This window comes from Protopterus annectens, chromosome 14.part0 (assembly GCF_019279795.1).
Source record: "Protopterus annectens isolate FY-2018-M chromosome 14.part0, PAN1.0, whole genome shotgun sequence".
NCBI lineage: Eukaryota > Metazoa > Chordata > Ceratodontiformes > Protopteridae > Protopterus > Protopterus annectens.
In genome coordinates this window covers 564,150,182-564,163,934 of record NC_056748.1, presented here as the reverse complement: position 1 = coordinate 564,163,934, position 13,753 = coordinate 564,150,182, and the positions used below count along the sequence as shown (strand labels likewise).

The following is a 13,753-nucleotide window of genomic DNA, read 5'->3' as shown; positions in this document are numbered from 1 at the left end:
AACAGAAAAACTGACCAGCTGTTTGTAGCATATGCTGCTAGTGCACAAGGAAAAGCAATTTCAAAACAGACAATTTCTAAATGGATAGGAAACTGCATTCGTTTTTGTTACTCCTTTCATGGAAAAACTGTGCCAGCTAACATTGGAGCTCATTCGACCAGAGCCACAGCCACCTCCACAGCCTTCTTAAGAGGGGTGGCTACCAAGGACATTTTAGAAGCTGCTACATGGAGCTCCGTGCATACATTTTCCAAGCATTACAATTTACCTTTATATTCCAGATCCAGAGCAGGCTTTGCTACAGCAGTCCTGCAGGGCATTTTAGCTACACCATCCTTTACATAGATCCTCTACCCCCAGATTGGCTATGGTATTCATCCCATATGTGATGACTGCAGATGCATCCTTGAAGGACATAGTACAGTTTTGTACCTACCATAAATGTAGATGTCCGATAGGTATGCATCTGCAGTCAGGTTTACCCTCCCACCTTCCCCTCTGTGGTATTTATTGGGTACTTATCCCTCTCATAGCTTGCTGGGGTTATCTATTATGGTGTATTTGTTTTTTATATATATATATATATATATATATATATATATATATATATATATATATATATATTTATATTTTTGCATATATATTTCTGTGCATGTTTGGAATTTATTGCATTCCTCCAAATTTAGCCTTCCTTAGAGGGCACTTGGCATCTGGGGCAAGAAAACTTGAGGAAGATCGCGTCGGCTGATGCTTTTATACCCCAGGCGCTCTGACGTCGGGGAAAGGGCGACATCAGCCGACGCCGGACCCAGACTTTGGAATCCGGCCGACCGAAGGGCTGCCTGAGGCAGGATAACCCATATGTGATGACTGCAGATGCATACCTATCGGACATCTACATTTATGGTAGGTACAAAACTGTACTTTATGTTTGAAGAGAAATTTTTCCTGCAACAGGTTGGCGTGGCTATGGGCACTCCTTGTGCAAATAGCTACACCAACCTTGCGCTAGTCTGCTGGGAAGAAACGCATATACTTTCTGGTTTGAATCCTTTCTTACATCAAGTGTTATGGTATGTACGTTTTTTGGATGATGATTTTATTTTATGGAATGGCAATGGTTTAGATTTTGCATCCTTTGTTGATTATCTGCATACCACCACTGACTTTTTAAAATTCACATACCGGCTATCTACAGCTGAGATTGATTTTCTTGATGTACATCTAGCTAAAGCTGAATTTAACTGCTTCAAGAGTAGCATCTTCCACAAACCGACCAGAAAGAACACATACCTACACAAAACTAGTATGCATCCCAGGCACATCCCGAGAAATGTATTAAAAGGGCAAGTTTATAGGACATTAAGATTACATGATGATGATGAGGATGCATTACTAGCATTAAATAATTTAAAATTTGAGTTTATAGCTAGAGGATACCAACCTGATGAAATTGGTAAAACTATATCTGATGCATGGCATATGAGATCAACTAAATGTAGACCTTATTTTAACGAGGTAGTTCCATGTAATAATCCATTTAACATAAACTCTAGGCCACATAATGAATTTAGAGTAGTGTTACAGTTTGCGAGTGACGTCAACCAATATGTCGACGTAATTAAGAAACATTGGCACCTATTACAAGAGGTACCACAGTTGCAGGTTATTACCTGTAAAGATCCACTATTCAGTTTCAAGAACAATATGTCACTCAAGAAGCAGTTATGTAACAAGGATGTGCCTAAGAAAGCCATCCCTTCTTCACGTCAGGGCACTTTTCCTTGCAGGTCATGCAGTGCCTGCCCCTATATTTACAGTATAAATACCTATGTCCAACCCACCAAGCATTTTCAGTTGCAGCTTAATACTTATGCTGATTGCAAGAGCACTGATGTTGTCTATTATTGTTTTTGTCAGAAATGTCCGGTGTTTTATGTAGGTAAAACGAATAGAAACGAATAGATTTCTTAAAGACAGAATTCTAGAACATCTTTGTGATGTCAAAAATAAGAAACTCATTAATGCACTCGCTCAGCATATTATTAATACAGATAATTCACATTCTTTTAAGTTTTTTGTGCTACAGCGCATACACAAAACCATTAGAGGAGGGGATATAGAAAATTTTACTGAAAGCTGTGAACAGAGATGGATCATTAAATTGAATGCAGATAAATATCCAGGCCTTAATGGCTTTACTTCCTTGGTTCCTTTCTTGAAAGCAAGACGCCTCAAACATGTTTAATGTTAGGCACCTCATACACCCATACACTTTATTTATTCTTATTTTAGAGACATAGACTACTTTTAGTTATACATACATATTGTAGATAGATTTTATAATTAGATCTAGATTTTTATTTTTTCATAGCTACAGTATTTATGGAGTTTATATCTATGCACATTACTTAGGTGTTTTACCAACAGTTTTGTATATAGTTTTTGTATGCAGTTTTTATATGCAGTATTTTATATGCATTTGCATGCAGTATTTTATATGTGTCTCTTATATTTTTTATATGTGTCTTTTATATGCAGTTTTCTCTATATGTAGCCTTTTCTACATTTATAAGTTTTATATAGCTTTAATGCCTTAATTGACCTATGACATCAGTGATTGAGTCAATGGCTCCATCTGTATATAAGCAATGGAGTGTTTTATTTTTTTGTCTGATGAAGCAATTAGTTTTGCGAAAGCGCTCACCACTGTTCTTATTTTTTGTGTAATAAAGACGCTATTGTGTGGTACCTCGGTGTATTTTTGGTTATATATAGTTTTGGTTTTGTGCACCTGGGTTTTACCTGAAGCAGTTTCTCTCTTTTTATACATATGCATGGCATTACCTTTGAAATCATGCATGACATTTATTAAACACCATCTGTTTTATTGCATCTATTGATACCCACCTCCATAGTCAAACATAAACATGTATGTATGTGTGTGCGTGTGTATGTAAGATATATACACGTACATATAGACAGAGGGATAAAGTGCTATTTAAACCAAAGTACCCTTGTTGTTTCTGATCTTACTACTTCAGTTATTCAAGTTACGCAAGAAGTCACTGGGTCTTAAAACTGTTGACACTCTTTAACTAATTAGTCTTAATTTTTGTCTGATTCAGGCCATTGGCCCTTTTTAGTTCTAAAAGATTTCATACAAACTATAGATAATTAAAAACATGCCAACAGTTATATGAAAAAAAAAGATAAAATATCTTGCTGTACCTTGCATAGACCATACTCTGGCTAGGATACTATTTTAACGTATTCACGCCAATGGAGCTTAGACAGTTTGCACTGTAACTTCCAATGGGTAGAGCCTAAGCCTTTTGACAAAAATCAAATTATGTCCTTCGATTTCAAACAAATGTTCATGACTTTGGAACCATGGGGATTATGCAAGAAGTATAAATGGCAAAGTCTTCAGCACAAGCTATTTTGTATAGTGGTAGTATTTTTTAGGCTTAGCGTAAACCGAATTTTATAAGTCACAGTAAACACAGTAACTATTACATTTGTAATATTTAGTAAACAACTTAAAATATCTCAGCAACATGCTGTCAGCAGCATTTTATTCATCTAGCTGAGAACTTTCGTAATGAGGCTATGGAGTTCTGTCTGTATTACTTGGTTGTTAGAATTTTAGAAAAATGTGAAAATTTTATCTATATAAATTAATATAATAAAACCAATGGTTACTATTTACTGTACTAGACAGAGGTCAAATATTAATGCAGTTGAGTTTGCCATTGTGTAAGCTTTAAGATGAAATCTTTTAATACCTTGTACATAGTATATTTTGGAATTATTGATGCAAATATGAAAAATCAAACTATGACGTCTAGATGGTGTCAGTAGGAGTTAACTGCAGATGCACCTGGAGGAGTCACTCGGATGTAATGAGTTAAACTAACATACCCTCTAAACTTTTAATCTTTATATTTCATGTGTTGAATTTACTTAAGCAGTTACAGGACCTTAAAATTATGGCCACTCCAAACACTAGTCATAATGTTTTTCTTTTCCCAGTCCAAAAAAAAATACACAAGTTCTTGATCCTTGTTAACCAATGCCAAATAATTTTCAGAAAAGTGTAGTTTAAATATGTTATACTAAACCTCATACTATGGTGTGAACAGAGTTTAATACTGATAAGGATAGGTAGACCTGAACTACACATATTTAATGTGTAAAAATCATTGTTAATAGTTCTGAGTAATCATCATGGTATGCTTATATAATGAAGCTTACTTATTTATCTTTGTAACATTGAAACTAATAGCAATTGAAAAATGATCTGCACACATATTCCTGAAATGACATTTAAGGCCAGATTCAGTAAAGCATACACAAAAGTGTACACTGTTCTGAGTGAACAGACAACACAGACATAACGCACACCTTCTTCCTCCTAATCTTACTTTTTCTGTTTGGTATTCTTGCAGCTTTAAATATTGACAGGGATTCATAAAAGTTACCACAAAGCGTAGACTACATGTACACTTAATGTAATCTTTCTGAGTGACTAGAAAGCACAAAAAATGTGATAGGGATTTATTGAATACACATCGTGTACACTTCATGCAGGCTTTATTGAACCCGGCCCTTAATGTAATAAAATATGGTGTTAAGTCCCATGTTCTGTATTTTTCCATCAGTGTATGCTCAGCAACAGCCAAACTTCTAAATCTTTGCACTCAAGTCAGCAAATGCATTCTGTAAGCCACAAACCAGAGAGCACACTAACACTCTTGCCTTTTCATGCTGTTCACTGTTTTTCTTGTTCATCTTCCACTGAATTTGAAGAATTTACAGATTTAGAAAGGCTTATTCATCTCATTTCTTCCACATCATTATTTAGCAGCTGGGGTAATTGTGTAGCCATTGCCTATTTTGCATGAGCAAACATTTACAGCCCACCTGACAGGAACACTTACAAAACAGTTAAGGAAAGACTGTTTAGTTTTCCGTCATCTGCAGTCGTTAATCACCTCACCTCTGCTCTTCTTTTCACTGTTGAAGTTTGGTTTCAGAAAAGTAATAATCCGTGAAACAAGCCTCCTGTCAACTGTGCATCATTTTCATTTTCCCATTTGCCACAACTGCTGCAGTACCATATCAAAAAGTGAGTCAAAATTAGTCTAGGTATGCTATGCTTTCATTCATTCTTTGTTAATGGCGGCAAGAAGTTCTGTCTATATCCAGTGACTTTTTGGTGAAATCTGTTCATATTGCCTTCTTTGTTTTCACATCTTTGCAGTTTGCACCTTTTAAAACACAAATCTCATGTGATGTTGTCCTATCTCTCCTTCATTCTGTATTGGTTGGGTTTGGAACCGATCATCGGTTCCGATTTGGCCTATATAAAATCTCAAGGACTTCCACCTGCTCGTGGCTGTGACCGTATCCCATCATGCTTAGGGAAGACTACCCAAATCTCATTTGCCACTAGACAAGATCAGGTGCTTCCATTCAGGCTCTGGCTAAGTGGAAATCTTTTTTTTTCACTATTTGTTAAAATTGTACTCCTAACTGTTATAAAGCTTTCTAGAGTGTTAGTAGGTTAGTTTGACCTTAGAGTGTTTGCTTAGTTGTTTGTTTTTGTCGTTGGCCATTGTTTCTTTCTCTATGCCTTTTTTTTACCTTCTTATCCCGGTTATTTTTACAAGTAATTCAAGTTTGCTTAAGTTCGAGAGCTTGAAAGTAAGTTTTCAGTCTTGGTTTAACTCTAATGTTCTTTCCCCTGGTAAGCTTGTTTAAGTTAGAGGACTACCACTGGCCAGTTTAACTTAGAGGGCCCTCCTTTTCCCCTTTATATATTTTTTTCCTATTTAAGGCAGGTTCGTTTAACTTCGAGAACTGCATCCCTTTGTTTCCTAGGGAAGTTTGTGTTGGTGTTTGTCGTTGAATATTAAAAAAAAAAAATTCTAGTACTGTATATTTAGTAGTTGGTGGTTGTTATTATTTCTGTTGATACTTTATACATGATGTCCAAGGATCCAAAAGAATCAAAACCCACTGGGTTTAAGAAATGTGACAAATGTAACCAGAAAATATCATTGACTGATGGCCATACAAGTTGTGTAGATTGTCTAGGTGCAGTCCATCCTCAGGAATAGTGTGCTTTTTGCCATGTTTTCAGTCACAGAGTTTTGCTCAAGAGAAAGAACAAGCTAATTTTAAGAGGACTATTAAAGACCCCCCTTCGCAGAGGATATAGAAGGTCAGAGTTCATCAAAAACTCCAAAATCCCCATCTTCCAGGTCAGAGAACTCAGGAAAAAGATCTACCTCTACTGCTCATTTGAGCTGACAAAAAAATTGGCAAAGGAGTCATCCTCTGATCCGAAGGCTTTTGGGCCCAAAAAACCTTCCTCCTTGGCTCCTGCTGTGATTTCGGGGCTGATGGAGTTTTACATTCAGAGCCGGTCTGCAGTTCCGGAGCCGATCTCTCCAACTCTCAGATCTCCATTGCTTCAAACTGTGAGATCTCCCACCCCCTCCTCTCGATCCTCCAGAAGCCTCTCTGACGATGATGTGGATTGTGTGGTGAGGAAACTTTTACAGCACTGGCACTGGCCAAGCTACTGTCGACACCAACCCAGAGGGATTCAGAGCTGACAAAGACTACCACCCCTTCATCAATTCCTCCTCCGACCTGATCTCTGACCTCTGAGCTGGAGTGCCTGGATCCGATTGTAGTGGAACCGTTGTTACCGAGGCCTGCACCAGGATCTTTGGGCCTGATTACCACTCTAACTTTCTCCATTCCATCTGAACTTGAGAGTCTAGGAGCTGACGTGCTCTGGTCGTGCCAGGTGAGTAGAATCAGGTTGGGCAGCTGTCTAATCCAGACTTGCCTCTCGGGGCTGCGGTGTGGGTGAGCTTGAGTCCTAAATCAGCGTTGAAACCCAACCCCTTTGGTTCCAGGGATGCCTTCTGGTTCTTCGGAGCCAGGAGCTTTTTCGGACCAGGGCCGGCGGGGGGGGGGTGGGGCTTTTGAGCTGATGAGGAGAGTGCTCTCACCACAGACAGCTCCCCTCTCAGGTTCAGGCATTCTTCCCCCAAAGGTGCCAGTGTCTGTCTCAGTACCATCACATCCATACAGACATGGAGACCCAAAGCCTCAGGATGCCTCATTGGGTGAAACTCTCTCTTCTGAAACCTTTCCGGAATACCCTTCTGAAGAAGTGCCTCAAAAGAGATTATGCAGGAAGAAGCATTTACATTCCCCAGAGGAGTCCATCACTTCGGATACAGACCTCGGTGAGTTGGAAGGGTCCCCACGGTCACCCTCTGAGGATGTCTCTTTTGCAGACATCCTAGAAATACTTAAGCAGAGAGGTGGCTTGAAGCCCATCAACCCGTCTGAGGAGGAGTCTGTAGAGCTGGAGGCTTTCAGGTTTCACCCTTCCACCACTTGGGTGTTTCCCCCCTTCGACCAGCTCATGAATGTAGTTAGTTGAAAGGCATGGGAGTCTCCAGACTCAGTGGAACCTGTTCCTAGGAGGCCAAATAAGTTTATTACTGCACCTTCGGGCAAGTAGTTTTAGTGTAGATGGTATGGTGGTGGTTGCAGCCATGAAGAAGGAACTTTCAGAGACATCCTCGTCTGTCCATCCACCAAGCAAAGACTCTCGTACGATGGACAGATATGGAAAGCACACCTTTTCTTCAGTGACTTTTACTCAGATTGCTAAATTGCCTGACTCATTTTACTAGGCTTCAGAGAGATCTCCTGAAAGAACTAGGAGATGCCATCCAACGTTCTGCAGCTGCGGGGGTTTCGGACAAGGTTTCCTGTCATCTCTACATCTTAAATTCAGTGGTCAACTCTTCCATGAGGCTTATTTCTTATTCAGCTGATGAAGCAAATAGGGCAGAATTTCCTTAAGGAGACATTCCTGGATGCGCTTGTGTGATTTTGTGGAACCCTTTAAATCTTCCTTTATTAACGTCCCTTTCGATGGCTAGTTCTTGTTCGGGCCTAAAGTTAAAGACACACTAACCATGTGTGAATAGGAAGGAAAGACTCTTTCTGCTATTGGAGTCCGTTTCTCCCTATGTACCAGACCTTACTCCAAAGGTTAGAAGGGGGGAAAATGTGGTTTCGAAAATCCCAGAGAGCTTTCCAGGACACACATGGTGATTCTTCCCCCCAGGGGCAGAGGGGAAAGTATCAGTGGAAGACGCCGACCACACAGCAGAGCGGGTCCACAAAACCAAGGCAACAGGGAATCCTTCCTTGATAAGCCTTTCAGCTTTCCTAAAAGGAGGCCTGTCTGTCCATCTCTGGAGACAGTCAAGGGTTGCTTATCTTTGTACCCAAAGGCCTGCCTAGAAATTACAAAAGGCAAATGAGTACAAATGATTGTATCCAGAAGCTACTCCATCCCCTTTTCCTTTCCTGCCTCAAAAACGAAAACTATCCCAGATGTTCCACCCAGTCAAAGGGATCAGGAAACTCTGGAAATACAAAAGTTGCTAACCAAGAGAGTCATCCAAACAGTCCCCACAGACCAGATTGGATCTGGAACTGGAACTTATTCAAGGTTCTTTTTAGTTCCAAAAAAAAAAACAGGGGATTGGAAACCCATTTTGGATCTCCGCAAACTAAACAAGTCCATAAAAAAGTCAAAGTTCCAGATGGTGACACTGCAGTCGATACTGCCCTTCCTGGGACAGGATGATCGGATGTGCTTGATAGACCTCCAGGATGTGTACTACCACATCAAGATGGACAGGTAATCCAGGAGTCATTTGTGCTTTCGGCTGGGAGACAGTCACTACCAGTTTTGAGCTCTGCCCTTTGGTCTCACTACAGTCCCCAGTGTGTTCACCAAATGCATGGCAGTAGTCATGACTCACTTGAGATGCCTAGGATTCAGAGTGTTTACGTACCTAGACAACTGACTCCTAACTGCCACCACCAAGCATCTACTAACAAGAGCGAGAGGCACCACCATACAGCTTTGCTCTCACCTAGGAGTCAAAATAAATTTGCCTTGTTGCCATTTCAGCATATCGTTTTTATAGGAGTAGATCTAGATACAAAACAAATGTTGGCCAGGATTCCCCTGAAAGAGTTCAGGTCCTACATCGTCCAAAATCTACTTTCCAAGCAAAAGTGTAAGCAAGAACTGACCTTATAGTTTTGGGTACCATGGCAGCAGCAATAACCTTGATACCATTGGCACTCCTGCACATGAGAATTTTGCAGTGGCTGCTGTTCACTCAATTGTCCATGCAGGAGCTACTCATGTCTCCCTAAATTATAATTACAGAATCTTGTAAGAAAGACCTTTGTTGGTAGCTTCATTCCACTCCAGTGACTCTAGGCCGACATTTTGTTCTTCCACAACTGTTAGCCACAGTGACCACAGACTCTTTACAGATGGGGGGAGGCATTAACTGGGAAGGGCAGTCCATGGCTCTTGGGTGGATCATGAGACCCACTTGCATATCAATATCCTAGAGATGAGAGCAGTGCGTCCAGAGTTGAAAACATTCCAAGACTCTCTTCGCTAGGAACATTTGCAGTACAGACAGGCAATGTGTCAGTTGTGTGGTACATAAACGAGGAGGAACCAAGTCTTACTCCGTCTGTCGAAGCCCAAAGTGTATGGCAGTGAGCATTCTCTTCCGAACGTGTTCTAACAGCAACGCACATCCCGGGGAAATCCAACATGATAGCGGACAAACTCAGCAGAACAATTCTGATGCCTCACGAGTGGTCCCTAAAACAGGAAGTAGCAGAAAAGATTTTCCTCATGTTGGGCCAGCCTTGGTGAGATCTCTTTGCCATGTCCATGAATGCCAAGTGTAGCAGCTACTTTGCCTTGATTCCCCCTCAGCGGGAGTCACCAAGAGATGCACTTGTCCACAATTGCCCCCCCCCCAGTCTCTTCTATGCTTTTCCCCCTTTTCCATTGATTTTCAAAGTCCTTCTGAAAGACAGCTAGTTGTGAAGGAGTTTAATATTAGTTGCCCTGTACTGGCTTCGTCAAATATGGTTCCTCTTTCTTTGGCCTCATCTCCAGGAGGAGCCGTGGATTCGGGACCCAGTTACAGACCTCCTGCCTCATTCATCAGGGATGCTCCACCCATCAGTTCAAACCCTCAAGTTGATAGCTTGGCTGCTCCAGTTCCACACACATCCAGGCTTCCTGATATTTCCCCTTCTATGAAACATATCTTGATTTCATTTCATAAGGCTTCAACCAGGACATTATACACAAGCAAATGGAAGAGGTTTTCCTTTTGGGCCTTCAATAATCACTTTGACCCTTTCACTGCCCCTATACCCTCTATATTAGAATTCTTGTTAAAGCTTTTTAATGAAGGTGCAGCTGCGGCTACATGAGTTCAACTAGCAGCTATATCCCAACTTCCATATAGGAAAATGGGGGTTAAAGGTAATGTCCCTCTGACTTTGCAAAGCTTTCTTGAGGGGTACTATTTTACTCAGACCACCTGTCAACGATCCTTCAGCGCCATGGGGCCTAAACTTTGTCTTATCCAGTTTGATTCTTTTCCCCATTGAACCTCCATCATCCTGTGACCTAAAGTTTTTAACGTGGAAGACGATCTTTTTGGTAGTCATCACTTCTGCTAGAAGGATATCAGTACTACAAGCATGGTCAATAAGGCCCCTATGCATGCTTTTCCACAAAGATAGAGTACCTCTACGAACAAACCAATCCTGGCTACCCAAAGTATGCTCAGAATCTAATTTGAATCAATCCATAAGCTTACCAGTTTTTTTCCCCAGCTATGGCAACTGGGCAGAGTATAAGCTACACCAGCTAGATGTACACAGGCAATTACAATTCTACCTACATAGAACAAAGGACTACAGAAAATCTGACCAGTTATTTATATCATTTTCAAACAACAAAAAGTGTGCTCCTGTATCAAAAGTCAGTTTTAAAATGGCTTTCAGATTGTATTACAAATCCCAAAACAGAGAACTTCTCCGAAAAACAAAAGGTCATTTTACAAGGGCTATAGCAACCTCATCTGCCTTTTAAGCGAGACTACCAGTTGATACCATTTGTGCTGCAGCAACATGGGTAAGGCCTCGTATGTTTATCACTCATTGCAAAGTGGATTTGGCCTCCAGGAACAGGGCCTCCTTTTGGTCAACAGTTCTGAAGAATATTCTCCCTTGAGCCACCCAAGAAAGATGGTGCTAGGGACGCTGTCCCAACCAGTACAGAATGAAGGTGAGATAGGACACCATCACATAAAGACGTTATATACTTGCTATAACATTCCATGTGTGTTTGTCCATCCCACCTTCATTCTTGGGTCCCACCCTCCTTTCCTCAGCCTTTCGCTCCTGGAGGACCGAGCGGTTGTGATTGGTATATAATGTTCTCCGACCTTTCTTTATTGGATTGTTAGACATGTAAATAGTTTTTTGACAGTAGGTGTAATATCTGCAAACAAGATTCGGATAGTCTTCCCTAAGCATGATGGGAAAGGGTTACAGCCATGAGCCAGTGGAAGTCCTCGAGCTTTTGTATAGTCTGAGTTGGAACCGATGATCAATTCTGAACCCAACCAGTACAGAATGAACTGAACTTTTTTTCTTCTGCTCCATCTTCAAGGAAACTAGTTGCTGTCTGATAATATATCATTTGCCCATGCACTTCAACTGCTTTATCTCAAAGATCCCCAACTTTGTAGAATGTATGGTAAGAGTAATGAGGCACCTGCAGTAATCTTCAATTTTTTTGTGAATTCCATGGAAGAGTCCTTGTTTACTAACTATATTGGTTATTTCCTCTCTAAAAACAATACAATGGAGATTTTTTTCATTCTAAAAAGGAGCAGATGTTTTCACTTAATTTTGTTTGCTTTTTAGGTTGTGGTGATGGGAGCTACTAATCGTCCTCAGGATCTTGACACTGCTATCTTAAGAAGAATGCCTGCACGGTTTAATGTTAACCTCCCTGTAAGTCTTATGCAAATTAAAGATCTGCTTTTTTAATTTTGTTCTTTGCTTTCATTCTTGTTGGTATCTATTAATCTGATGTTAACCTTCTTCACATTCATCACTGATGGGTTTGGTTCCGAGCTCTCAGAACTGTGTCAGCCTAATACCAAGCTCGCGTATAACAAAAACTCTCGAGCTAAGTTGCTACCCACAATGCTCTTCTCCCTGTTAGATCTGTCAGATCTCGTTTACCACATAGCCATATAGCAGCAGCGTTTCACCGAGCTCTCAAGCTAAGTGTTATATTTTATTGATAATTGTGTATTTTTTAACTTTATTTTTCCTAATTTCATTCTTTATTTCTTATTATTTCTAACTAGCTCTACCCACTGGGTATTTATTTTACCATCGTTGGTATGCCCTCTCCTTACCCTTGCGGTATCACTTCATACCATCGTTGGTATCTTCCTTCTACCTCTTGGGTGACCCCACCTGCCGACAAGTTAATCCAGCTCATCGTGCAGCATGCGTGGCAGAACTCTGACACTATTGAGGCCATTCCCCAGAGACCAGATAAGATCCCCCCTCCCCCGGAAGAGCACCCCCCACTGGTCCAGAGGTTTGCCAGTTGATGCTATGGTGGTGGCCACTAAAAAGGATCTAGCGGAAGAAAGTCCTACTATTCATCCACAAAACAGAGAGTCCTGGGCTGTGGACAGATTGGGGAAGCGGGTCTTTGCTTCAGCGACCTTTGCTGTCAGGTCCCTGAACTACTTGGCACATTTCATGAGAGTCCAAAGCGATTTGATTACCGAACTTTCTGGAGCCCTCGCGGGTCAAGGTTCTGATGGGGCATGAGACAGGGTTGCCTCTCAACTTGCCACCCTTGAATCTTATCTCCAATTCATCCATGAGGCGGCTCTCCCACACAACCGAAGGGGTGATTAGAGCTGCGGGCATAGTCATGAGGTGTCATGCCTGGATGCGCATCTGTGACCTCACGGACTCAAAGTCCTCATTTTTGAATGCCCCTATTGAACCATCTTCCTTATTTGGTTCTAAAATAAAGAACACACTGGCCAGGTGCGAGCAGGATGGAAAGACTTTGTCTGCCATTGGCCTATGTTTTCCCAAGCCCCAACGTTCTTTTTCCAGGAACCAAAGGAGTGTTAAAATCTGGCACAAGAAGGCTCAAGGTCCTTTCTGTAACGCATGTGGCAAGGATTCCCCTAGAGGCAGAAGGGGTTCCAATGGTGGAAGATGCCCCTTTAGGGGCAGAAGGGGTCCCCGAAACCAAGACTCCAGGGATTCTTTATCTAGGCAGTCTTATCAACGCTCCTGAAGCCTTTCCCGATTGCTTTCCTCTGGAAGCAGTCGGGGCTCGTTTTTCTCTGCACCAAATTGCATGGTGCTCTATCTCAAATGATCAATGGGTGCAGAGAATAATATCCAGAGGCTACTACATCCCTCTATCCTCCCGTCCAAAACCTTCAAAAAACCTCCCCGATGTTTCACCCAATCAAAGGGAAGGAAGTGGTTTTATAGATAAGAAAGCTGTGTCAGAGTCCTCCAACCAGTTCCTCCAGACCAATAAGTATCTGGTTTTTACTCTAGATTCTTTTTGGTGCCAAAAAAGACCAGAGACTGGAGACCCATTCTGTATTTCAGCCATTTAAACAGATCAGTGCTACAAACCAAATTCCGCATGGTCACTATTCAATCCATTCTCCCATTTTTACAGGAGGATGTTTGGATGTGGTTGATAGACCTCCGGGATGTGTATTACCACATCAAAGTGGACAAATGC

At 41.2% G+C, this 13,753-nt stretch overlaps 1 protein-coding gene across 2 annotated transcripts in view; it reads left to right on the top strand.

Annotated features, from left to right (window-relative positions):
- Window positions 1–13,753, top strand: part of ATAD1 (ATPase family AAA domain containing 1) — a gene marked incomplete at its 5' end in the record, with an annotated part of 404,664 nt that overhangs the window by 180,607 nt on the left and 210,304 nt on the right. For both annotated transcript variants that reach the window (XM_044056305.1, XM_044056306.1), the window contains 1 exon segment: window positions 11,875–11,964. In XM_044056305.1, the coding sequence (XP_043912240.1) occupies window positions 11,875–11,964 (90 nt within the window).